The 27,873-nt window shown below is 44.1% G+C and overlaps 1 protein-coding gene and 1 long non-coding RNA gene across 3 annotated transcripts in view; both read right to left on the bottom strand.

Moving 5' to 3' along the window:
- Positions 1-2,712: 2,712 nt before the first annotated feature.
- PTPN21 (protein tyrosine phosphatase non-receptor type 21) overlaps positions 2,713-27,873 on the bottom strand; it is a 63,749-nt gene continuing 38,588 nt past the window's right edge. Inside the window, exons 10-18 of one of the 2 annotated variants that reach the window (XM_039883979.1) lie at positions 21,215-21,275; positions 20,486-20,570; positions 14,352-15,796; positions 10,128-10,265; positions 9,023-9,244; positions 7,692-7,820; positions 7,273-7,507; positions 6,690-6,850; positions 2,713-6,284 (exon numbers count right to left, since the gene is read on the bottom strand). In XM_039883979.1, coding sequence (XP_039739913.1) covers positions 6,156-6,284; positions 6,690-6,850; positions 7,273-7,507; positions 7,692-7,820; positions 9,023-9,244; positions 10,128-10,265; positions 14,352-15,796; positions 20,486-20,570; positions 21,215-21,275 — 2,605 coding nt within the window. In that variant the 3' untranslated portion in view covers positions 2,713-6,155. The remainder of the gene's footprint in view (positions 6,285-6,689; positions 6,851-7,272; positions 7,508-7,691; positions 7,821-9,022; positions 9,245-10,127; positions 10,266-14,351; positions 15,797-20,485; positions 20,571-21,214; positions 21,276-27,873) is intronic. The other variant, XM_039883978.1, reaches the window with a different exon arrangement.
- Positions 22,835-27,871, bottom strand: LOC120619590 (uncharacterized). The gene is made up of 2 exons (XR_005657567.1): positions 26,137-27,871; positions 22,835-25,995 (listed from the first exon to the last, which is right to left on the bottom strand). It is a non-coding gene; the product is annotated as an uncharacterized LOC120619590 (long non-coding RNA).

Below are 27,873 nucleotides of genomic sequence, written 5' to 3' on the forward strand. Positions count from 1 at the left end.
CAACTACTAAAAGTAACCTTTATTGTCTAGTACAGTGGTCCTCAATCTTTTTGGCACCAGGGACCAGCACTCCTACAAGAATCTAATGCCGGATGATCTGGGGTGGAGCTGAGGCGGTGACGCTAGCACTGGGGAGCAGCTGCAAATACAGATGAAGCTTCGCTCTCTCACCCTGCTCACCTCCTGCTGTGCGGCCCCGGTTCCTAACAGGCCACTGACCCCTACCAGTCAGTGGCCTGGGGTTTGGGGACCCTTGGTCTAGTATATTATTTAAAATAACCCAGAGGAGAAACAGGACTAATTATATGCCTCTTTGCAATAAGATCTAGAATGAAAAAGAGGCAAAAGAATTTTAATTGCACTATTCACACACAAATCATATCTTGCTTCAATATTTATTTTTATGGCAAAAATAGACTATAATATATTCATTTCACATATATTACATTCAAACTTATTTGCCACACACACTTTTATAAACCAATGAATTTAAAATTAAGCTCTTCTGATTACATTTTTACATTGATCATCAGATAGCACATAAAATTGCTTTTTAAATTAGAAAACTAATGCAACTATTCGTGCTACCATTTCAAAAAGGTGCATTGTTTGCATTATAGGGAAGCTTTCAAAGGAAATTATTTCATATAGATTTCCTCCAAATTTTCGGTTTGTTAGGCCTGTTAAGTTTTATTAATCTCTGTTGAAATTTTTTATTTAAATCACAACACGCTATATAAATGTTTATTTTTAAGTATGCTTTCCTAAATTTACTGTGGGTGTGGGTAGTGTTTGGATTGCTTCAGTTAAAAATCATTCCTACACAATAACTACTTCAATTTCTCTATGGGGCCACAAAAACAAATTATGCAAATAAAACACATTAGAGCTCTACTACTCTAAAATATGTTACATAGTATTTTTTTCTTTTATTCTTTTTCTCTCATCTTTTTGTGTAACTCATGTGATTTAAGAGTTCTGTTGTTTTTCATCTTGTTTTTATTAAATCTATTCTGGAAATAACTTTGTCACCTCTGGATAATATTTACTTTTGTTCAGGCTATTTGTTGGACTGTACCAGTATTGCACTGGTATTATTCCAGTAAAACTGCAAAACCTTTAGATCCATTTAAGACACTTAACTCTTAAGAATAAATTACTACATTTCAAAAACAAATACTATAAAATACCTAACAAAAGATTTGTCTCATTGAATGCTCTGTTAATTTCAAGCGATTTCTAATAAACTTCTAGGATAAAAAAATTTAGAGTCTCAGCATTTATATCAGTCTGACTTGGCAATATTTGCACTCTTATGAAAAATAAGTGACTGAGCTTCTATTCTTCACTTGTTCACTTTTTCTCAGCCAATAAATAAGCAGATAGAAATGGAAAGCCAGTTATCAGTTATCTGTACTAGTCTCATCAACCTACCAGAAAATTGAAGAATGACATACTGTTAGGACTAACCCAGAATAACCTGATTTTCTTTGGCAGTATAGACCTGCTCCTAAAAGTGAATACTGTAGTTTTTTTTTTTTTTCACCAAGCTTTTGAAGTGTAAATTTAAAATACACATGCACATTTAAAATGTCAATAATGACAACTAAAATAAAGTACTGGTCTTTTTACAGTGTAAAAACCAACTACCAGTTCAGTTAAAATTTCAGATTTATAACACTGGGATCGTGTACTGCTATAGCCAATGTGGGTGTACTAGATTCAAAGCCAAAGGGATTTTAAGTGGTCCTTTTATATGACACACCATGAAGTCATTTAAAAGAAGTTAAAGGATAATGATCAAAACATTTACCTAATATAGTTTTCAAAAACTTGGAACAGTACCATTAGCCATATTGTTAATTCTAGTTAATTCAAACACAATTATTCCTTTTCTATCATTCATTTGTACTTATAACATAAAAGCATAATTTTAAATCATGTTTACCATCTTTTCCCTAACCCATCAATATATTAGAGAAAGTTTAGATTTACTCTAGTTTTTGAAAACTTTTTAAATTTCTCAAATATACTAGGTTAAGCACTTTTGTAAATATGATGTACAGCCAGACCCTAACTTACATATATGTGACCTGGAGATACTCCTTACATGGGAATATTTGCCTTGGAACTGCTGCTGCTTCTGCTGGGTGCTGCAGACCTTAAACTTCCTTCCTGGCCCATCCTCAACTTCTCAGTTCATGCCAGTGACAATCCAAAGGAGAACACGTGAGTGGAAACAGGAAAGGCAGGGGGACATATTGCCAATTCATCCTCTTTCACCCCTGCCCCTCCAGTCACAGCGTTTCATGGGCAGCATCCCTGCTCACTTCATCGTTTGTCCCGTTCTGATCCTCACCCTTCATGCATCACTCGTTTCTCTAACAAATGATGGGAATGATATTCACTTACGTGGAGTTTTCTCATGAAACACATCAGTCTGCCTTCAGCTGCTTGCAGACTCTCAGTCCCCAGTGCCAGGCAGGCACAGAGAGAATTCCTTCTCGCTCTCACCACCAGGGAGCAGTAGGGGGAAAAAATGCTGTATATTTTTTCTTGGAAGTACTGATTATGCTGATTTGGTTCTATGCCGTTAAGAGCCCCTGTGGTTAAAATAAGCTTTGGGAGGACAACCAAGAAAGTTAACACCCACTTACAGTATTGTTTACAAGGGGAAATATTACTACGTCTCAATAATTCAACATACATCTGGACTTTTAGAGCATAATTTTTATTTCAGAACTGGCCTGTAGTTAATATACAGAAAACGATGTCACTTTAACAATCCAAGGACCTCTTCAAATGTCTTCTAAAATCTTCTCTTTACTCGCCCTTCCCAGCACACACAAACTTTAAACAACTGGACTGATTTTTCCTCATTTTTTTCCTAAGTAATTGTAGATACGAGGTAAGTGGAGGCCTTATCTACAGGAATTTGAAAATCTCATGTTCTTTTGAGAAACACTTTCCAGGCAAATTGCTAGTGTACCAATTCCTCTATTTTTGAAATATCTATCCCTCAGCTCAAAAAAAGAGCCCTCTCTGATTTGGATTTTTAAAAATAAACCTTAACCTGGGAAGAGAGAGTTTTAGCTTGATCCATATACAGTCTTGATGGGAAGCAAATTTCCTAAATTTATATCCAATAGAGCTTTTTAAAGACTTTTTAGTTTGATTTTTTTAAACAATTTACAATAAACAGTAATTCTTGTTTCCATTTGTGCGTGCAAATCTCAAAGAAACCTACACCCAGTAAGTTGCAGCTGACTTCCGGTTTTACGGTTTAAAACATATAAAGTTTTATATTCTATATAACATATACATCTAAATTTTCTTAAGATTGTGAACATTAACATATCAACCCATTTGAAATGATTGTTTTCCTCTGATGATGAAAGCGTCACAGAAAAGTTGGCGAAGCCTGCTGTCATCACCTGGGCCTACACCCCAACACTCTCCCCCGCGTTTCTGCCTAGACCTTTCTAAGGAAGCACAGGTCCCACCTCAGCTTTAATCCTGCCACGAGATTGTAAAGGCTAAATTCTAGGGCTTTCTGAATGCTTCACAGTAGATGTTCCAGAAGAAAATAATTAATAATGACTGCAATTAACATTTCAAATGATACTCTAAAATGAACTTTCCTGTGCTCAAAAGTACCAACTAGAATATTTCATCAAAAGGCCCCCCCACTAATCAGGAAAACTGATGCCAGAGATGCCAAAATAGATCAAGGGAAAACACTGGTTTATAACCAAAGGAGAATATGTTAAGTGGAAACTGGAAACATTTTGTGAAAATGGACATTTTGGTAATTTTGATTTGAAATAAATAATATCAAGGAACTAAAAGACACTAAAATATTGAAGCATTGCATAAGTTTGGCAGACAGTAACAGCCTCAATTCAGATGGGGTAAGACTATGAAAGCACAATGTTTTATAGTTCCCTCTTGAAAATCACATTATTTCAAAGTCTAGTCATGTAGATTTATTTTTATTCAGGAATACATGGGTCTTAGAAGCTACGTCATGCAACATTTTAAGAGTGACATTCAAACGGTATAACTTAGCCTTTGTAATTTCCTTATAATCAAATTATTACAACAGGCACACAAACATACATATATTACTCTTTAGGATTCCATTCTTCTAGAGAGCCTTTTCTGAATATTTATACTTGGGTCTATTGTGCTTTAAACAGGAGTCTTAAAAACAATTTCAGGTTTAAATTAATATTTTGTTCCTAAGTGACAATGGTATCCACTGGCAATATTCTTTTTTCACTCATGTGTCCTGAATCTTCTTCTTACGTGGTTGGTTTCTGAGTAGCTCAGAGTGAGGCAGATCCACCGTACTAAGTAAATCCTGTCTCATAGCTGACAGCACATACACACTTAGTGGTCACAATGTCAAGGTAAACTGCTTTAGCAATTCCCACAGAAACGGGAACCAACCCTAGGATACTGTAGTTTGGGAAAGTGGCCCTAGATTTGACATTTTGGAAGTTTTGTATTTTGGAGCAGCAGCCTCAGAAGAAAGAACAAAGAGATGGCTCCTCAGTTAAACGTACCAATCGGTCCTTACCTACTCGTCAGCTCTCACTGTGACGAGGCCATCTTGGCCTGGGCCATAGGTGACACTCTCCCTCTTTAATTCAGCCTGTTTCTTCTGCCCGCTGGGATGGGGGTGGAGGGACTAAGAAGCTAAAACTGACCTGAAGGGTGAACGTAAGGGAATTAGGGAGCTAAAACTCACGTACCTCCCGAATATCACAGCACCTTCTGGTAGCCTTGCAAGTTTGGGCTATGGTTTTAGAAGATGAGGTGAAACTATTACTAACTCTTCTTTCAACCAGAAGAAAATAAAGCCTCTTCCAGGCTTCTTTTTGATTTTATTTGTCAGAAAAGAACAGAGTTTTAGGTGGAAGAACTCCAAGGAAATAAGTGAGTCACTGAGAGTGACAGGCCTAGAATTTCCCGGGGACACCTCCCTCTGCGGGGTGGAGTCAGCCTCCATACTGTCAAGCCCCCACTCTCCATCCCAGCATCTCGGTCTAAGGATAGATAATACTGTGTTTCTGTACACACGAAGGCATCCGCATTTACCATCCTGCACGTACTCTCGTCCTAGTCATCCTACATACTCTTACGCCTTACTCTTCTAAAACACTTCTGAAACAATGTCCACTCTTATCATTTCATCTGTAAAGCAACACATATATTAAAACACACTTGTTTTTAACAAAAGTGCAACTGTTTTTTCACTTCCATCCTATGCAATTGTTTTTTTACTTCGTTTTCAACCAATAAAATCAAACTCATTTAGATTTAATAATAATACTGAAAAAAAACAGTGAATCTGATTATGCTCTTACATTTTTAAATAATGTGCCTTCATTCCCAACTTTCCCTTAAAGGACTCATTTCAGTACTTTAATGAGTTGAAATCTTGTTTAGAAGGTACAAATATATAGAATTTTTAGGATAAAAAATTTTCTGAATATAAAAATGCTGTCTAAATGCTTCAAAATAACACTTTTAGATTCTTCTTGCAGTTTGAGTTTGGTAACTAAACTCTTAAGTACCCAAGGTTTTTTAAAAATAAAAGATAGTAACATAGTTTTAAATATAAAGTTATAAAGGAACCACTTATATCTGTGGATCATCCTCATGGAAGGTTCAGTTTTTCGACAAGAAAACCCCAAATATTTTAGTCATAAAATAAAATTCCACTATCAAAAACTTGTTTAAGATAGAAACCTATGCTCCTTAATGATTGCCACAATGGCCGGGCATAGCTTCGGTACAATACAGAATTGTCTGGAAAATACAATCTCCAAAATGTGTACCAGTGCTGCGAATCAGACAGCCCGGAGCCGGGCGATGCCCGCAACGCCAAGGCCGCCTTCTCCGCCCCTTCCCAGGTGAAAGGCTCCCGCTTCACGCCTGCGCAGTGCACCGCCACGCGCACCGCCACGCGCACCGCCACGCGCACCGCCACGCGCACCGCCACGCGCACCGCCACGCGCACCGCCACGCACTGCCCGACGTAGCGTTCCGCGCAGGAGAGCGTGGAGGAGAAAGTACGAGTCAGGAAAGCACTTTTCTCAGCTGTAAACGCTTCCCGTGATCAGGGCCTCTTGAGAAGCCGTGGGAGCTTATATGAGCCTTGAACTTTTCAGGAACTGAATGAGAACCCGATACACAAACGTGTACTGGCAGAGGGTCTGCACCATCATCATCCTCTGCTGCCTCAGCATGTCCAGCACCCTGGGGATGTCCAGCACCTGCAACAGAGAACCGGCCACGAGGGTAACGCACCCCGCGAAGAGCGACAGGGAGAGGGGGGCAGTTTGTGTCCTAGAGGAATATGGTCAGGGGACAGACAATCTCCTATCTTAGCGTCTTCTATTAAAAACCCAAGAAACTGTGTACGGCCATGTCCCCCTGAACGTGCAGGATCCCGTCTGATCCCGGAAGTTAAGCAGGGTCCAGACTGATTAGTACTTGGATGGGAGTCCACCTAGGCGGACTGGGTGCTGTGGTGTTAAATTTTTTTTTTTTTTTTTTTTTTGCTAAAAACCCGAAACTTTGTTCAGAAAGGGCTGTGTAGGTCACTAGGTCCCTCTCCTCCCCAGCAGTGTGCGGGACCCCCTCCCCCCGCCCGTAGCACTAAAAGAGGAAATAAGCACCTCATTGTGTTCCAGACAGGCAATCATGATCTCTGACAGGATGACGACGCCAGTCCTGCCCACCCCGGCACTGCAGTGGACCAGCACGGGAGGGTTGGGGCTTCTCGGTTCACTCGTGCTATTGGTGTGGCGGCGGACAGACTGGATCTCCTCGAGGTATGCTATGCAACATCCACGGGTTGGAAAATTACTCACGGATTAAAACATATCAAATGGACAATTTTCATATTATTCCCACTGACCAAGCTGAGAGGACTCCAGACAGGGAGCTGGGTGCCCGTTAACCAAGCCCGGCCCCTGAGTGACAGTGGGATCTCGGGCGAGTCACTGACTCTGTCTGGACTTCCATTTTCTCATCTATAAAATGAAATGGAGCAGAAACTCTCTAAGAGTCAGTTATTAGCGTCTGCTTGCTACTAAATTATACTTCAAAATCTTCTTCCATTTAAGCCTCCCCCCAAACCCTTAAAATTTCGTTTTAAAACAAGTCCGACGCTTATACGAGGCAGCATAAAGGAAACAGTTCAGGGACATGAGTCTTCCTCTGTGTGGTTCAGGCCGTGCTGGGAATGAAGACACTTACACAGAAATCCCTTGAGGTCCTCTGGACAGCCGTGCTCAGGCCAGTCCGTGTACTGGAGATGCCAGACCGTCCTCTCCTGGCCCGTGAGAAGGTGCTTCATCTTCAAGCCTGTGGTGGCATAGCAGCCAGAGTCTGTGCGGAACCGGGTTGTGATCTTAAACCTTCCGTAGGTGACGGTGTTGTGCCTGGAGCCTAGTCGCGGCCAGTACCTGAAGCTCTTCTCCCTGCCGCCCTCCTGTCAGACAAGCACGCGGACGGTCAGAGCACGAGGCACCACCACGCGACGGGCGCGCTCGCAGGCTCAGCGTCTGAAGCTCAGACCTGCAGCCCCACCCCACCTTCTTCTCTAAATCGGGGCCCGACACGGTCAACTTTTCATTTGAGGCTGAGACAATCCATTCAGAGACAGGAGGACTCACCTCTTCTGCTGTCACCATTGCTATAATAGCAATTCCCTGTTCCCACACCATCTGCCAAAAATCCTGACAGGTATTCTGTAATGGTCCCTGTGTTGCAATATAATCCCATTCAATTCCACTGACAGAGACCTGAGATTAGAAAGGGTTAAAAAAATTAATGTGTGTGTAAGACCTGTATGTATTTATGCATGCATAGACATTTGTTTGTGGTAATACTAAGTGAACTGGGGAGAAAGGGTCTGGTGGGGGCCCAGGGGGAAGCTGTCACCATTTCGTCAGGCAAGGACCATGAGGTCCCACACTGGCGAGCAGTAGGTCCACCAGTTCTGAAGCTCAGACTTCCCACTATTCTTCACTGTCGAACTCCAACGTTACGCAGTTCTCATCCACCCAGTCAGGAGAGACTGGGTGAGTCATTTCAAAGAAAGGCTCGCTTGTTAAATAAAATTAATTATGTGCAGATGAAAAAGCATGTGCAGAGATTCCCAAAGATGGTCAAGGGTACTGGCATCCGCAGGCAGATCGCCAGGTCTCTCGAAAGCCTCAAGGGTGAAACTAATCTCATCAAACGTCACTTGCAAACTAAAGAAAATGTGGGAGAGAAGAAAATCAGCATCTGACCACAGACCCTTCTTCACTCACCATAAGGAAATTTGTCCTTCCCAAAATAAAGAACTGACTTTCTAGCCAGCATGAGCAAAGTATGCAGTAGTGGAGAAGAGAGAGCATCTGGCTTTCCTCACTACCTGTTGTGAATCATCACTTTTTCCATTTTAATGGGTGTCACATTATCCCAGTTAAATGGCATTATACTATTTCCAAGGGGAAAAAGTGGCAGTGCTTCTTCGAAGAACAAAATAACGTTTAAAAATGGTTTTAGGAGTGTGCAGTGAGAACAGATGGTGCCACTGTAAATAAAAGCTTTGGTGAACACACCAAGAAACCGAGACTTTGGTTACATAAAAATGCGCGGAGGTTTGTCACAAGGAAAAATCAATTCGGCTGCTCCTGAGAGAATGTATGAGTTAAAAAAAAAAAAAAAGTCTTCAGACTTAGAAGGACAAAGTTCAAATAAGTGCTTGGGAGTCCTGACAATGCTGCTGGGGGCACAGTGCTTTACCACGTGGAGATTGCAAATGTGGCTTCGGCTCTGTTGGTAAACACTTTCTATCCAGCCCTGCTGTATGGACTTCCCAGCTCATAATACAGTTTCTCACAACGGTTCAAAACTAAGGTGTTTTTTAGAATAGAAGCGTGACTAGAATTCTAACATTCCTGTAATTTAACTCAGACCTTCACGCCCCGTTTATTATTCTAAACGTGCCGCTCACCTTCATATGCGACGCATTGATGTAACCAGTGTTGTTTTCCTTGGTTGGGACCAACTCTACCCTGGTGTCGTCATAGGGAAGGACATCCGGGAATCGATTCCTTTCTGCGTTTTCAGGGAGTCGTGCTGTCGAGCACTCCCCGTCCACCAGCCGTTTTTTAAGAATTCTTTCATATTCTGTGAATACCATTCCCTGCTCTAACCGCTGTTCCAGGATTTTACACTGTAGAGTACGTGGAATAATGTGAATACAGTTACACTGCCACAGCTGCATTTTGATTGTACATTTTAAATCTTGTTTTCTGCTTCAAGCCTAGCATTATGTGTTATACTGAAAATTCTAGGTGAAACCAAAGTTAAATTTTTAACAAGCCATAACAATGATAAATGAAATAACCTTATTGGTGAGAAATAAATGCAGTTCTGTTTAAAGGTGAAACTTGGCCTAAAGCAATTTGTGGAATTCATTTTCTCTAAATTTATGGTCAGTTTTGTGATGGCCTATGAAACAAAATTCTCCTAGAGAACACTAAATCCTGGAGTAAGAGAATCAATTTCAAAATCTATGAACAAATGCTTCAATTTTATAATATATAATTATATAAAAAACTGAAAGCAGCAGTAAATTCTGGAAACTAATCTCCAGGATAGATTTGTAAGTGAATTAATTTTTGCTTAGCATAATTTATGCCTGTCTCAGTCACAAAGGAAGCTTTGAAAAATTCAGTTAACTGTTTACTCTTAAGATAAAATTTCAGCAAATGAAAGCAATGTCTGCTTTCTTTCTTGTGTATACGTGTTCATATGCATTTATAGGTTTCCTCTAACTTTAAGGCCATCAAAAATCAATACAGCCACAGATGGCTGGAAGAAGGTAAAGAACAACATTCAGAAACAAAAAAATCAACGCTCTTAGCCCAAAGTTATCTCTTAAAGTATTAGGTGCAAGTTTGCCCCAGTGCTGAGGTCCAGATTACAAAATTCCTTAACGCTCATTTGTGATTATTAAAGGTGACAGAAAATGCATTATCATCTCAGGAAGAAAATTTTTAGCATTTCGTCTGCTATCCCAGAGAAGGGATACAGCTAGGGTGACTCAGACATACCCTCTCATCGTTGGTGGCTCTGGCAGGCACATCCTTTCCTTCAGCAGGCAGAGGCAATCGAGATAGGGAGAGTCCATTCAGGGCAGCCAATTTGAGAGGACCGATTTTTTTTGCATCTACACGGCTCTTTTTCATTCCCTACAAAAATATACGTATATATGAAATATACACAAATACAACCCCTTTGGGGGAAAAAAAATGTCATCGGACTGAAGACTCGAAAGAAAAAGAGGGAGCGTTCTCCTTTGCCAACAACCACAAAAGAACTTACGCGCCACAGCCGCACACACTTGATTAACAAACACTGGGAGGAAGGCATTCCTTTCAAGACCAAAGCCCTGATAAGTCTTCCAGATAGGAGGTTTTGAAATGCAGTTGGTTTCAGGGTTCTGTTGTAATGACAGGTGAGGCTCCAGGCAGACAGCATTCCTTCCCAGAACTCCCAAATCTCAGAACATGGCACATCAAAAATTCAGCTGCCGTCTTCAAAAAGGGTTTTAAATGCAATCACCTGACTGCAATAAGCTTTTGTGATTTTTTTAAAAAAAATATATAAATTAGTTCTTTAAATTATTCTGAAATAAATAAGTAAATGTTTTCTGCGGTAGCACTCTCTATTCTGTTCTGTGTTATACTGCAGGACTTGTGTGACCTGAGTTGGATCACCAGACCTCTCAAAACCGCCACATTTTTAAGCCAGGGAGATAAAACAGGGCTGAAATCTCCATCATGACACCAGGAGGCCCGGGTACGAGAGCTTCGGCAGCATGCTGTCTTCTGAACACAGACTTTTCCTACAGTTATTATCAAAGCTAGTGATTTTCTTCTCCAAGGAGAACAAGCCTAAGAATGCTAAGCCTCCTTAGATATTCTACAGCTCCTTGGAATTAAAATGACACTAGCCCCAATCTGGAAGAAATGGTTTTCTCAGTTCTGTGTCATCATAAGCCAAACCAGCTCTACCAGCCTGAGAGGGAGGGAGGGTTAGGGAGACAGGAACAGGGAGAGAAGGAGACTAAAAGTTTCCTGCACAGGCGAAAATTTCATGATCTTCATGTGCGTAGAAAACAGTGATATGGTGGTAAATGTTTAACAGCTCACACTCCGGGGTGGGAAGTTCTCATCTGTAAAGTTTGCCAATTTACACAGGGAGAACACTCCCACCATGGCCAATTTCAATCGGCCAGTGTAACATCACGAGGCTTACGAAAGCCCTGACAATTTAACAGCTCGTGCCAGCTAGTGTAAGATGGCTCCAGCACTTCTCTGCCTGAAAATGACTCAAAATGCCCCAGAACAGGCATGCTGGGTGAAGGGTCGTTCTAACGCCAGTGTCTGAAGAAAGGAGCATATAGTTAAAAGTAGCCCCCAATTTACTTGGCCCAAACTTAGAGTACGAGAAAGAGCATGTGGTTTTAAACGTACAACCTGCACAGTGATTTCTTACGTGAGAACCACCACACAACACCAAGGGTACAACAAAAGAAAATCTTCACGTAGCAGTTCAGGCCCTCAAACCAGTCTACCCACCTTCTTCACATAACAAGTTCCTGGAGGTGGGGGTGGGTGGAGGATTCTAAAACATTCCTGCTTATCTGCGATTTATTTGTTTTTGATACTAAACCTCTCTAACCTTAATTCACATTCGCATATGAACTAAGTTTGTTTGTTGGAACAAAAGATATAATGGCAAACCTGTGTTACTACGAGGGGCGAGGTCAGAAGGCTTAGTACAGGGCAGGGCTCTTCAATTCTTGGGAAGCCGGTAAGTTAAATGTATGTTGTGACCTTATAGTAATCAGTTAAATTTGACCTAGCACTTTCTAGGTGCCAAGACCTCACTTTATCACTTTATCCCCCCAACGACTCTCTGGGGTTGTCTTCCTTCACGAATGAGGAAACTCAGGGAGGTGAAATAGCTTGCCCAAGGTCAAAGAGCTGCCTCTTTATACAGAGAGATGGTCATCAGTGTCAAAACAATAAAAACTACCTTTCATGGAAATCTGTTATGTTGCATCACAGAATTCAAAAAGCATTTTTCATGCCTATCCTTACATGGGATTTAGCACAGTGCCACAGCAGGCAGAACAGAGATGATTGTCCCCAATGTGACAGCTGAAGAAGCTGAAGTTCTGGTGCATAAGGGGTCCAGCCCACTGAGCAGAGAACTAATAAAAAATGGCAGGGTCTGGACTCAGACTAAGACACAGTTTTCTACTCTTAGGTCCTTTCCTTCTGGTCACAGTTGCCACACACCTTCTAGTAAAAAAAAAAAAATCCTTTATGTTAAAAGGAGCAGAAGCATAATCCAATCACATAATGTTATTAATACTGTAGGTTTTGAAAGTCAATGAGGGAGAAAATTTGTGTTTTTAGAGAACCAAATTGATCAAAGTCCTCATATTTAGCAGAACTTGCCAGGCCCATTAAAAACATACAGGGACAATAGGCTTGAACACTTGACCATACTCAAAACAAGGACTACTTGGGGAAAAGACCCAGTTCACACGTAAAAACGACGGCCAGTTCTTGATGTTATTAGAGGAGCATATTAACTATGAAAGGGTCTCGTCCAGCTGGCTCAGGGGCTCGAGCAGAGTTGCCCTGGAAGACATGTCCACAGCCTGTTCCCACCCTGAATCATGAGCCCACAGGCTCCACTTCGGCCAACCTAAGACACAGGTAGGTAAGTGAGAATTAAAAATAAACTTAAAATTCAAATCCAAAATTATTTAAAAGAAAACACATTTAAACCCATGACACGGTTGTAAGTGATGTTGGTCTGTGTACACTTATCTATTTCAGAAGCACAATAATATTGTATGAATATTTTTCCCACTTATGAAGATATTTATAGCATCTCAGAGGACCTAAACTACTAGGCCAGAACCATATTTGTGATGGGCCCTCAAGTCTAGATTTGTAGTCCAACAGAAATGGGCAGAAAAGTCGTAGCTGCCCAGGACATGGGGAGACGGAATGGATAGGTTAGTTATTTAATCATGTAGCTTGGCCAGAAGGCAGGACAAGGGGTGTGGAGGTACAGGCATGAGGAGCCAGGAGCCTGAGCAATGCGACAAGATCACTTAACAGTGGACATGCTGACATGACAAAGACACAAATGCCTGGCCAGAACGTGAGGACTCAACGTTAAAAGGTATCAGTGGAAAGACAGAAAACAGCCATGCTTAGATAAGCAACTGTTACTTAATAAAATATTATATACAATATAACTCAGAACAGTGTAAATAGAACAGAGGTTATAGAGATAAACATGGGTTTAAAATTCCAGTTCAGCCCCTCACTAGCTATGTGACCTTGGGAACGTTACTTAAAAATTTCAGTCTATTTCCTCATCTGCAGGAACAATAGGCCTGTTGTAACTTGGACACAGTAAAGCAGATGACATGCAGGGCACATGGTACATGCTCTGGGAATGGCAGATGGGGTCGTGTTTTGCTTTTACATTTTGCTTTCAATCTTTAAGAAGTGCTTAATTAGTTCATGGTTATTATACTGAAAATTAAAGAGCACGTTTTCTACAAGGAACCTTCCTTAGATTCTTAGTTCATTTACTCTTTTAAAGACATCTGGAGCCCTCTTGACAGAGTGCCACCTCCCCAACTCCAGAATCACTGCCCGACCTTCAGGGACCCCGGCCGCACATCTGCCGCTGCAGCCGTGTGACTCCAGCGTAAAGACGCTTTGGGAGCATTTCCGTGGAGGCTGCTCTCAGACATCGCCCAAGCAAACTCAGCAAACAGAACAGCGGCTGCTTCGGCGGCAAAGGGTGCTGTCAACGGGTGGTCCCAGGGCAATCCTGGCTAAGGTCGTGGAATTAACTTCCTCTCCCTCCCCACTGCCTTGCTAAAACGCTTCATTCTTTCTTTCCTTTCCATCCCATACCATGCAGCCTCCTACATTTACATTTTCACTTCGTTTAATTATCTCTAGAAAACCACTAAAATTCTAATCGATCCCATTATTTTCACGGACAATCAAACGCAAACGTGTTCCAAATAAGATAAAAAGAGTCAAACATCGGGGGTGTGGGGGTGGGGGTTCAAAAATTGAAAGGAAAAAAGGTGAAAAACATCAGAAGCTGGGGGTCAAAGGAGACACAGAGGGGAGGAAGCGTAGAGAGAACAGGCTGAAAGGGCCTGGTGCCGGCTGGGACACACCTGCGCCACACTCGTCCGGGCTGGGACACACCTGCGCACTCACCCCTAACGGCGGGAGCCCTTCCACGACGTTCTTCTTTCCGGACAGGAGGTCTGACACTGGCCTCTTCTTCAGGGAGTCCCTGCGCGCTCGGTACCGCCCCGACGTGGTGAGGTCGGACTCGGACATGGAGGGAGTCAGCAGCCCGTCCCTCCTGGGCCGCTGGGCCTCCGCAAGCATGCGCACGGGGCTGCCCTCCCTCGCCCGGCGCTCAGCCTCTGTGACGTGGCACTTGGGCTCGAGAATGTGCAGAGGACCCGCGACCGGTGTGACCGAGGCACAGGAGTAGCCAGATGGCGGCTCTTGGGAGTAACTCCCCCGGGACTCAGGTGCCCGCAGGGAGAGCGCAGCCCGTGCTTTGTTTTCCTCCTCAAAATCCTCCTCCTCCTCCTCACTGCTGTGTATCAGCATGGTGGCGTCAGAAAGGGATTTGTGGTGGCCGTATCTCAGGCCCTCCTGCTCGTCCGGCTCTCCTCGCTTTGTTCTTTCGATGAAAACATTTGGCTGCGAGCCTGCGCTGATAGCCCGCGGCGCCACGTCCGCGGCCGAGGCCGACATGGTCCTCTCCTTGAGCCTCAGGCCCTCGAAGCTGTGCGTCAGCCCAGCCACCTCGATGCTGTTCCGCTTCTGCAGGTGGGCGTGCCGGGCCGCGGTCAGCGGCTCGCTGACCTCCTGGAGAGAGTGCGCCACCGGCAAGCTGTCTTCTTGGAAGGTCTGGACCGAGTGGTGGACCCGCCTGGTGATGAGATCCGGGTTGCTGCTGCTGATGTAGAGGTGGCGGGACAGGTCCGGGGTGCTGTTGGCCGGCCTCGGGGGCGGGTAAGGCGGGGGCGGGCGGTACACCTGCGTCCTCATGATGTTGGGGGCCGGGTACTCCTGGGCCTGGAGCTGCACGTTGGTCAGCTCGGGCACGCTGACGGCGCCCACCACGGGCCGCCTCTCCGCGGGGTAGGGGTACGGAGACTGGCTGTGGAAGCTGTAGTTCAGATTGAACGGATAGTGGGCCGACTGGGGCGAGGAGAGGTGGGCGTGCTCCCGAATTTCGGGCTGGCTGTAGACCAGCGCGTCGGGCCGGCTGTAGGCGTACGAGTTGCCGATGCTGAGGTTTCTCAGCGAGCGGCTCTGCCTCTCTGCGTGCGCCATCCCTCTGTTGAGCTGCTTCATCACCGTCTCGTAGTCAGGGGTCGGGCGGTAAGACGGGGGTATCAGGGCGCTGTGCCGGTGGGATGGGACGTAGTCGGTTCTCATGACGTCACTCCCAGTGATGCTCGGGTTGGAGGACATGGGCGAGGGCTGCAAGCAGGGCTGAGGGTTGTTCAAGGAGCTAGTGCTGTGTGCGCTGTAGACACTGCCGTTCCGGACCCGGCCGCTGAGCTCTATCTGTGCTCGGTCCAAACTTGTCTGAGAGTGACAATAGCACCCGTTCTGGTTGGTCACAAAGAGGTTATCTGGGGGACATTTAAAATATATTTTTAAATGAGATTTCTTAAACCTATTAAATTACTCCAGACAAATATTGAGATAGGTCCTGAATGTTGATGGCATTTTCAATGCAGCTTATAAAAATCCAGGCTGAAGTGGCCTGGCTTTTTACCCACATAGCTAAGTGACCTGAGTATGTCACTTCCTGGGGCCCCGGCTTCCTCATTTATAGGACCGTGACTGGCTCTGCCTCCTCTAAGGGTGGTATCCAGGGCCTGGCACCTGATAAAGATTAGCCAAATCTAAGCCCAATATTAAGAGCACAATTGTGTCATAAAACATTGTTTTTCTGAAAGTCAGTGAGATGTGTTTTACCAGAGACTTTCTGGAACGCTGGGCAGATGCAGGCAGAGATACCACTAGAGGCATGGGGCCACTGACTGCTTTCTCTCCCTGGTGGGGGCATAGCCCGCTGATGCTGAGCTAGTTCAAGTACCAGCTGTCTGTAATTCCTTAAGTGGAATTGTAGGCTATTTGTATAAATTCTTCCAGGATGAGCATAAAAGGGCAATAGTTGATCAGGGCCTGAGCCTCTCCCAGTCCAACAGTGTCACCAGAAGCCGTGCATCTCACTAGGGGCCAGTAGACAAGTGATCGCCAAAACAAATGCTCCAGTCTGGTGTGTGGACTTCATTATGGTGGCACACAGCCACGAAGAAACGGGATGCAAACGCAGCATCGCATTCGTCCTGCAGATGCACACCGCTTCCTTACCCCCATGCTTTTCCGGTATCTGGACCACACATCATCTGAGTCTCTGCAGTCACCCTTTTCTCACGGCCAGCACAGTCTGTCTGGACCAGCACAAGCCCCACCCACCTGATCCCCCTGCCTCCAGGCACCTCTGTGTGCCCCGTGAACCATCCGTTTGTGTGCCTGTATATGTGAAAACTGTGCTAAGAAGGGATGTGGAGGGGGATGACTGAAATCTGGGCAAATAAAAGGGGAAAGGTAGGTACAAAATCACCGTAATTCAAGGAAGTGCTACAATTTACAGGGATACATATTGCAGAAGTCCAGAGAAGGGAAGGGTCACTTCCAGCTTGGACCTGTTGACAGGCAGGGAAGAGAAGCTCAAAAACCACCCACTGGCGTTACAGGTGGGTGGGGCAGGCTGGCCCAGCTTTCGTCAGTAGCCAGGTCTACCTCCAAGTGCACGCGGGATGACGCCTCCTTACCTCTGGAGATCGTGCACAGCCATGTGACTAGTAATGGTCAAGGGAACGTGAGCAGAGTGTTGACAGCCAGTTTCTATGCTCCCTTCCCCCTGCAGCCCTGATCAACAACATTCCAGATGGAAGAGGCTGCCGCAGCCTGAGTCCCTGAGGAAGGCGGACATGGAGCAGGGTCCTCCTGCCAGCGCACGGTTGACAGGTAACCTGAGCGAGGAGTAACCTTTACCATGCAAGCCACGGAGATTTAGAACTGTTCGTTCCCACGGTGCAATGCAGCCTATCCTGACAGGACGGAAGCATGAGGGCAGGAGGGTGCATGGGATAAGGGCACTCTGACAGAGCAGCGAGGGCAAAGCCAGAGACCACGCTTAGGAGGCATGCTCAGCCTGACTGCAGCATCGGGTGCCAGAGAGAAGCAAAAACACAGTGGGAAATAAGATTGCCAAAGTAACACGAGGGAGGACCACAGACAGTGTTGAACACCAGGCAAGGGCATGATTGCCACGGAGATGAGATGAGCCTGGCATCTGTGTGTCAGATGAACCAGGGAGAGTGCAGGTTGAAGATATCAGCTCCTGTGACACAATAACTAGTGAGCAGTTAAAAAAAAAAAAAAAAAAAAAAAAAAACTAGAATGAATCAGTAGCAGAGGAACAGGGAGAGGGAATATGGAAGAGATATTTTATGAAGTTAGAGGCAATAGGATTTGCAACTGACTGGATGTTGAAGGCAAAACAAAAAATATTATATTCATTTTGGAATCCAAGTAACTAGGAGATTGACTTCATAAAAAAAGATGAAGAAACGTGAAAAGGGACAGGCATGTAGAGTATAGAGCTCAAATTTAATGTTTCAATCAATGTTGGGCAAGCTGTAATAGCTGCTACTATTTACCGTGTGTCTACTATAAGCCAGGCCCCCCACTGGGGACTTTACGTGCTGTAGCTCTCCCTTCGCTGTCACGGCCACGTATCAGACAGATGGAAGTGTGGGGCTGGAGCACAGGAGTGATGAAGGGGTGAGAAACACAGATCCAACAGCTATCACTGCTAAAGTCTGAAATGCAGGTGAGCCTGCGGTGGAAGCCTGTAAAGGGAGGGAAGGCAGCCAGGGACAGACCTGCAGGGCAGCGAACATCCCCCGAGGTGCAGGAGGAAGAGGGAGAACCCAGCACACCCAGAAGAGATTACTCAAGAAGGAAAGGATGCCGGAATCTGATGAGGAGGATGTGTGGGGCGCCGGGGCCGCCGGAAAGGGCAGCTGGAACAGAGCAGCAAAGGCGGAAGGAGTGAACGGATAACCAGACAGAGGCAGCATGCAGGCGCTGCTCTCAGAAGTGAGGTAACAGGAGTGGGGGTAACCGCGGGGTGGGGGCATGTCTCAAACTGCAGTTGGAAGAGAGAGGAGAGGAAAAAGTACTAGGCTGTTTGTAGACCCAGGAAAGAGGACGAGTAGGAAGGAAGCACCAGCAATGCAGAGAGAAGCAGGAGGAGCTGGGGTCGCAAAACCAGACAAGGGCAGGGAGCAAGGGGGAGAGGACAGTGAAGACAGTAAAAAACACCCCAACGTGGACACTCTCGGAATCCAACCCCAAATCACTGCTCCCCTCTACTGCCCACCTCGCTGCATGGAATGCTCATCTTTACCATAAGGCCTGGCACAACCAACACGATCACAAGCCACCTTCTGGTCCCTCCCCACATCATTTCCTACCAGTGCCCTATGTGAGCCACTGGACTACTTTACTCTCCAAACACCCTCGTACCCATTCTGTGCTATGGCATTCGCTGTCCCCCCAAAACGAGAGCAACCTCAACCTGGCACCCGCCCCTCTCCCTACCTGTTGATACCCACCCATCTCCTGAGGTCCAGAAAGCCCTTCTCAATCTCCCCAGCGCGCTGAGAGTCATTCTTCCGCTGATCGGCACGGCAATCGCCTGCTCTACCTCATCTCCATCAACCATCACGTTCTCTTGTGTGTTTGTTGTTATTTGTGTACTAGATTCTAAGCCTCTTAAGGTATAGAACGACGTCTCTGCGCCAGTCTCCTTGGCCTTTAGAGCAGAGCCTTGTAGGCAGAGTAGAGAGTTAATGTCGGTTGAATGGATGCTTGAGATTCGGCTTTGGAAGCGCTGTCTTAAATACAGCTCCCTGTACTAATCAAGTGAAAATTAAAATAAAAATACTTAAACCTTTACAATGGGAACATCTCAGGTGAGCAAAAAGCAAAATGAACCTGGGACATCCTGTACCGGTAAACAAAGAAACACTCAAGGATTAATGGGGGAATATTTACAGGACTTAACGGGAACCAGCTTGAAGAAGTGCCAATGGGCCAAATAATGCAGATGATCCGACAATTCCTCTTCTAGGTATTTACCCCCTAACTATGAAAACACTATTTCACAAAGACATATGTACCTCTATGTTCCCTGCAGCATTATTTGTAGTACACAAGAGGAAACAACCGAAGTGTCTGTCCATCAACAAATGAGTCAGATGTTACACACACACACACGCTGGAACACTACTCAGCCATTAAAAAGATGAAATATTGCCATTCGTTGCAACATGGATGGATCTTGAAGGCATTATGCTAAGTGAAATAAGCATGTCAGAAAAGGACAAAAACTGTATGATTTCACTCATACGTGGAATATAAAACGAAACAGCAGCAAATGAACTAAAAAAACACAACTCATAGATGCAGACAACAGAATAGCAATTACCAGGGGAGGAGGGAGGGAGGGAGGGAGGGGAGGGAGGGAGGGCAAAACAGGCAAAGTGGGTCAAATACATGGTAAGGAGAGGAAGCTGCCGGGTCCGGGGGACGGGCACACAGCAGAGCACACAGATATCGAATTACAATGTTGTGCACCTGCTATTTCCATGATGTTATGAACCAATGTTACCTTAATAAACTTAATTTTTTAAAAATTTAATACAGTATACCCCGTTGCCCATGCTATTTTGCTTTTAATTTACCTGTGGTCAACCATGGTCCAAAAATATTAAACGGAAAAGTGAAGATATTTTGAGAAGAGAGAGACCACATTCATATAACTGTTATCATAGCATATTGTTACCACTGTTCTATTTTATTCTTAGGTATCATTGTCAATCTCCTGCTGTCCATAGTTTATAAATTAAACTGTATCGTAGGTATGTACGCATAGGAAAAAAACACAGTCCATGCAGGGTTCGGTACTGTCCGTGGTGTCAGGCATCCATGGGGAGGTCTTGAAACTGGGGATCCCCCGTGGATTTGGGTGGACTACGGTACTGCATGTTTTCTACATATGTCCAAGAAATTGCATATAATGGTAGCTTATTCTATGAATCCAGAGTGGCTATAATCGTGACAACAATTTTAGATGTAACTGCAGCCAAATATTATTCTGGCTTCAAGATCTCCAAATCTCCATAATTCATTCAAATTGTATTAACTGTGTAAGGCATTTGAGCAATAGTGTACCTTACCTTGGGAAGAGGTGTATGGTTCTGTATAATGTCCATTATAATGCAGCTGGGGTGGGGGAGGCATCACATAGGGTTGGGGTTTAGGCTGAGAAATGGAAAGTTCAAAACAGGGTTATGACTATGTGATATATATAAAATAATTTTCTGCTGGCTTAAAAAGCTTCTAAAGGAGTCAAATATATTTTACATGAAATGTAAACATGAAGACCCTATAGCTCTTAATATATCTGTCATTTTCAATGTTTCTCAAAATGGCAAGATAAGCCCTATGCACTGATCTCAGACATTGGAAAGCACAAGAAAACAAGCTGCATCCACAAGCATCAAGAAGGAATAGACACAAATTTCCTGAATTCTTATATAAACATCTGAACATAAGAAGCTTATATGTAATATAACTAATCTTATTAGGCAAAATTGTCTAGTATTTTAAATATCCACTAAATTCTGATTATTCTTGGCTAATTCTCAAAATTTTTAATGTTAGGTTGGACCTAATATTTAAATATGTGTAATATAATAAATACTATATGTAATATAAATATTGGGCTTAACCTATGGAAAAAAAAAATCACCATTTCTTTGCTCAAAAGCGACACACTTGTGGTTCACAAATCAAATATTGACATACTTGTGGTTCAAACTTAAACACTACCGAAAGCCAATTTTATTAACGAAGATGACTTCACTAAAAGAAACACGGCGATCATAGTTTTCCTTCTTTCTCACCAGTGACATCCTTGAGGAAGGCCTCCTCCTGCTTGGGTTCACTGTGACGGTCTGCGTTTGCCTGTAAAACAAAACATGTCTTTGAGGAGGTAGAGATATATAGACATGCTCATCATATACACACACTCATACTCTTCCTAATTCTACCAAAATAAATTAAAAGGAAGGCAAAGTGACAAATCCTCTAGAGTAAGAAAGACAAAGGGATCCAACCATAAACTTGAGAAAAGAGAGGAGATTCTCTGTCCCTCGGTTGGGCCTCCGCCCTTTCCTGCTGCCCAGACCCCTCTGGCCACATTCCAAGGTCTCAGCCTCCTCATTGGAGCATCGGGGGTGGGGGACAGCAGCAGTAAATTCCCCTGGTCCAGCCAGGAAAAAACCCCTGGAGTGACCATAAGTAGAGGGGAAAAGGGCAAGGCGAGATGAGATCGCCCACAAACTCATCCCAGGGGAAGCAAGATTCAGTGCAAGCGCGTCTCTCCCGGGGGCCTGGGTCAGCACTGGCCACCTCCACTAACGGTCCCGAGGGGTGGCCATCACCTGCCAGCCCTAAAGCCCACAGCAATGGGAACCACCTTTAATTAAAAGCCTGTTAACCACAGCCTACAAACATAACAAAGAGATAAATTTTAACTTTGGTAACTCAAGAAGCTATAAGTTAGGGAAAGCAAAAAAGAAAATTTGGTTCAGTGGGCCTATGGTAAACTCATTAATTTACTTTTCTTTCAAGAAACTTCTGATTGGTTTTAAATGTACTTTTTAAAAGGAAATGAGGATATTCAGAAGTGCCACTGATATTTATCAGAGGAAAGGAGATTTTAAACTATTCACAACAAGTTCCACCTTTCAATAAAATCTGGTCAAAAAGGAACAAACAGAAAAGTCCATTTGTAATTCTATCATTTTTAAACAGAGGCAGGCATTTTTTTTGTCCTTGTGTGTGGTCGGTTTTATCACAAGTAAGATCTAGGAATCTAAACACAGAGGATTCTTGGCTTTGTTGATGACTTACATAATTTTGTCAAAGCATTTTTAAAAAACCTTTTACCACCTGTCCTTGGCTCATGAGCTTATGTGACACGTAATTACTGATTACAAAAATATTTTATGACCTTTGGTTATAGCGTTCTAAGGACTAATTACTAGAAAATCCATAATCACAAAGTGGACACTCGCTCCATTTAATCAGCAAATTTTCCATATCGAGCTTCATAAACTAACATTATTCTTAGCATTCTATCATAAACTAACATTATTCTTAGCATTCTATCAACTGGTCTTATATTCAAACCCTGAATATTAGCCTATTTTTACAAGATTTTTGAGATTAAAAGAAAATTAATGCTTATTAAGAACAATGCCACGTGACTACAATGCTTTTACGAGTTGACTTAAATGCTTTAATGCTTTCTTTAATAATCTCCATTCAATATCACTGGAATGTATTAAGGTTGTTAATGAATAGATGTCTCTTTTCCAAAGGATGCTCCATTTTACCTGTATTATGTTACTCAACAATAAAATGGATGTTTATGAGACTGCAAAAATACCTGTATCAACCAGTAAAATATTATACATACTGGTAAAGGAGTGAAATGAGTCTGGATAGTGTGTCTGTGCTTTTTTTTTTTTTTAAAGATTCCTAACTGCGCATCGATATTTCCTAAAATCACTGTCCAGAATTTGAAGACCCTGCATTTCCTAGCCTTGAAATTTGTTGTCTTTGTTCATTCTCCATTGTCAGGGCCAGGTTTAGGCAAACTGGTCCTTTGAAGTTTATATTTGTTCCAGAGACTCACTAAGTGGACTGAACTTTTAAAGTACTATAAATTCAAAATTCAGAAGTGGAGAGAAAGGATTGCTGATAAAATCCTCCAACGTGTCCGGAGTTGCCCAGCCTGCGGCAAAAATAAACGTGTGTGTTACACACAGAATCCAAGGACGCAGAGCTTAGGGCACAGGCAGCCACTCCCACATATGCTATCTATTTCGCCGTCCTTGCTGGCAGCACCCGGTACGGAGGCGACGCTGGCCACTGCGGAGGATGCTTCTGCTAAACACAAACACACAAGTACATCTTCCTCCTGCCAAACTGGTATTGTCGGCCTCGTCATCAGTTCTACTATTCTAACCCCCTCTCTCTGCTTGCTGATATTCTTGTAAAGGGAATTTACTGTGAGGTCAGCTCTCCTCCACTTAGTCCACAAGAGGAAATGGTGTGCAACTCAGTTGTGTTTTCTGGACTTTTGGGTAGTTACTATGCCAATGGGTGCTGCTAAAAAATGAGACACGTGAACAATTTGAAAGAATCATGGGACTGTGTGAACTGGAGAAAACAAAATAAGAAAAGGCTGCAAGCTTGAGTAAAATAAATAAGAAATGCTTTTTGAAACGGCGCCAAAGACCGTACGTGATTAGCTTGCGGAATCTAAACACCAAGCCCGTGAGGGAGGCTGGTTACTACCCTGATTTTACAGATGAGGGAACTGATACTTAGATTAAGTAAATTACTCCTGGTCACATGGGCAGTAAGTAGCAAAACCGGCATTTGAACCAGGCAGGTCTGTCAACCTCCTGAGCACAGGTCCCTAACGATCCATTATCTGACCCCTCTCCTCAACCCCAACTGATCTGCAAGCTCCATGGAGGCAAGAGGATGGACACACCAGGGAACCACTGAAATCCAACCTCCCCTCCAGAGAAAGTCTGCTGAAATTTCTGTCACTTGGCTGTGCAGGTTGGGAGATGCCATTCTGCCCACTCTTCCCCTCCACAGAGAAGAGAGAAAGCCTCCTACACCAAGAACCCTCTCAAGACTCCTTTTGTCTCCCAGGCTTTTCCTCACATAAATTCGAGAGGTTGATTACAGCATGACCAGCTCTGGGGGTTGGGGTGGGGGATAGGGGGCTGGAAGAAGACGTTGACCTAAGAAACTGACATTCTCATTTAATTCCGCATCCAACCCTAAAAGAATATTAAGCAAGGTCCTATTATCCCGTTTTATAAATTAAAAAGCAAAAAGAAATTGTTGTTATCCAACATTTTTAAGGCCCAAGTAAAATAAGATGATTCTGTTACCTAAAGTTCCTTGTTTAAAAGTGGAGGGAGGAGGCAAGTCTGATGATGGATCATGCCATTCTATGAATTCTAAAATGCAGTAATCTGCGTCAAGGTCAGATGAATCTCAGAAGGCCAACTCAAACGCCATTACATTATATGTCAAGATCGAGGGCTGGGGAAGGGGACACTCAAGGAGTGAAGTCAGAATCCACCTCCTGGGCTACCAGCGGCCCCAGCCGGAACCAGACGCCTACTTCCAGGCCTGCTGCAGGCTCACCACACTGGAGTTTACTCATTTGGACCATGAGGCAAATCTACCAACACTTCAGAATCATTAAAATACTAAATATGACTAAACAGTAGAGGTTGGGAGCCTTAAAAGACCATATCATTTACCACAAACAGACAATAATTTCTTTTCCCTCTAATTTTACAACTATCAGGTGGTTTTGCCAAAAAAAAAAAAAAAAAAAAACTTTTTAAAAAAGGTAATACCACCAACCAATATGGAAGCCTAACAGAAAGGGATTATATTTTATGATTTATTCAAAATGACTGATTCTCTCTTATTTTCCAGAAAAAGAATGAACTGAGGTAATCATGGCTCAATATTATGAATACTCTTAAGACTTATGAAAGGCTTTATACTTATGAAAAGGCTGTGGTCCAACAGACCACATATCTACTGTTTGAATCTCAGAACACACTTGTGCACAAAAATAATGTCACACATGGTTGGGGTAACCAGGCCAGCCCAGAGGAGACTGGAAAGCAACTATCCTAGACTAGCGGCACCTCTGAACCTAGCCACCAGGGGGAGCACTTTCACACACAGATGCACCCAGAACTCCAAGCCATTGAGCAGAGGCTCCCTACGCCCACCAGAAAGCAGGGTTGGTCCTCCCTATCAGCTAGTGCTTTCCAAATCCCATCACCAGACCAGCAGTAGGACTCAGATAAAAACATGGTTGGAAGGGACGCTAAGCCAGACACCTGGGGACGACTGTGAATGAGAGAGCCTGCCAGCATGGAGCTCCGTCCAATGAGACAGACTAGTCACACCCACATCAAGACAGCAGACAGGAACACTCTAGCAGTTTAGCACAGTGGCTAAGAGCACAGGCTCTAGTCTCACTGCTCCCGATTGCTAGTCGTATGGCAGGGGTATGACACGTCACTTCTCTAAGTCTCCAAACCTTCACCTATACAAGGGCAACGATAATTGTATCAAACAGAGTTACTGTAAAGACTGAAGGAGATAAAAGCGTTCAGCAAAATGCTTGACACACGTAAGGCAATTACTGAATTAGGATCGTTATGAAAATGGAAGGGAAACAACAGGACTTTGAGAATAGTACTGAGGACTAAGCAAACTAGAAGCACGGTGGACTCTGGGGTGGCTGCATTTAACCTGGACTGAGTCTGCCAGAGAAGAGGACGAAGGACATTCTAGCCAAGGCGTAGGGCTGCGAGAGGCATCAGCGTTGTGACGACTGATGGGTTCTGGGAGCCCGGATCGAGGGTCAGCTGGGCAGATGAGCCCAGAGGACCCCAGGAGACTGCACTTAACCCCAGAGCTGAGGAAGGGTGTTTGGGAGGAACAGGCTCGAGTTTGGTCCTGACCTCTAACTTTGAGAGCAGTGTTACATCTTTTACTCATCCATACAGAAGACAGGCTGGAGCCAGGTCAGATGGGGCAGGTGAGGCCAGATGGGAGGCAACTGCAATGAGCCAGAGGACAATTTAGATAAAAGGGGATGGAGCGAAACCAGGTCTCAGTTAGGATGTCACTCCACTGGGAAGCCGTCCCTAACTCAGGGGTTCTGGGCTAGGTACCCTTCTCCTGAGGGCTCCTACTGTACCACAGACATGCCAGGTCAGAGCTCCTCACGCTTGTTTCTGTAGACTCATTCAACAAATTCATCACGGCAAATGTGGGCCAGGCCCTTGCTCAGCACTGGGAATGCAGGGCTTAAGACAGGGAGAATGCCTGTCCGCCACATGGCAGGGAGGCTTACCTGCAGGGAGGGGATGCAGACAATAAACAAGTAAACAAACAAGCATATAAATTCAAGTGGTGCTGAGTGCTATGAAGAATAAAACAGAGTAAGGAAAGAGAGACAGGTAGCAGCCTCTTAAAGAGGGCACCTCTGATGAGACACTGATGAGATGAGGGAGCGAGGCACATGAGGACATGGGAGAGGAGCATTTCAGACAGAAGCAGGGGCAGGGACAGCATCCCCAGTGGTGAAACACGCACACAGACCAGAGAGGATGCTAGTGCGGCTGGAACAGGGTGAGTGAGCAGGCGGCTAAAGCAAACAAGGATGGAACCAGGCAAGGACCAGATGGCATACGGCCTGGTACTTTCAAATATAATGGGACGAATGCCAGTGCAGGGTTTTAAGAAGAGCGATAGGATTTGACTCGTGTCAAACTAAGATCATTCTGGCTGACTCGTGGAAAGTAAGCTACGGGCAGGACAGGCACAGAAGGGCAAGGGTCAGAAGGCTACTGCAGTGTTCCAGATGACAGTCTATGGTGACTGGGTGAAAATGGTCAGCTGCCACTTGTTGAAATAGGAAAGAAGGAAGAAAGCAGGTCTGGGGGCCGGAAGAGAAAGAGCAAATCAAGAGTTTGGCTTTAGACGTACTGAATTAAGGCTGCCTCTTAGGTACCCAAGTGGAGATGTCAAGAAGGCAGTGGGATATGTGAGTCAAGTGCTCAGGGAGAAGATGCAGCGAGAAAAGCAGATGCACGCTCAGCAGATGCTACTTTTAAGCCTGAGGCAAGGTGAACGCCCTAGAGAACGAGAATAGATAGGGAAGAGGTCTGACGACGAAACCAGCAAAGGAGACTGGGAAGAAGCAGCACAGAAAGAGAAAAAGCAAGAGAGGGTGAGGCCCCGACACCCAAGGAAGAGCAGGGTGCGAGAAGGAAGGGCGGTCAGAGGTTGGGTGCTGCTGGGCAGTCAAGTGGAAGGATCTTGAAATGACCACTGGATAAAGGTCACTGTCACGGTGAGAAGCAGTGTCAGTGATAGGGTAGCTTAGGAGAAACACAGTGGAAGGAAGGAGAGAAAGCAAGTAGATACGACTCTTTCGAAGGTATCTGCTGTAACAGAGAGCAGAGATATGGTGCTATGGCTAGAGGACATGAGGAATAAAGGAAGTGTTTTAAGACATATTACGGCATGTTTGTGTGCTGACGAGAACGACGCAGCAGAGGCTACGAAAAATGTACATTAGGAAGAAGGGGCATAAATTCTTCAAGTGGCTTGAAAAGCAATCATCTTCAATTACTCAAAATGCTGATAAAAAATTACAGGATATTCCTAAATAACGCTCAGAATTAGAATGATTCTAGTAAACAGCCAAAAGAGATCTTAAAGGCACATCTATAGTTATTAAAAGTTGGTTGAAAGCTAAAATGAAAATGCTTGAGAAATATTTTAATACACAAAAGCAAAAGGTTTATTATAAAAATGTCATGAAAATGACATCATTTTCATAAAATTTACCATTCTCATGGCATAATGCAGCTCAAGATGAAAATTTCTAAACTCATTATTTTCTACAATTTCCACTAATAGGATATAC

The sequence above is a fragment of the Pteropus medius genome, unplaced genomic scaffold, assembly GCF_902729225.1.
Source record: "Pteropus medius unplaced genomic scaffold, Ma_sr-lr_union100, whole genome shotgun sequence".
NCBI lineage: Eukaryota > Metazoa > Chordata > Mammalia > Chiroptera > Pteropodidae > Pteropus > Pteropus medius.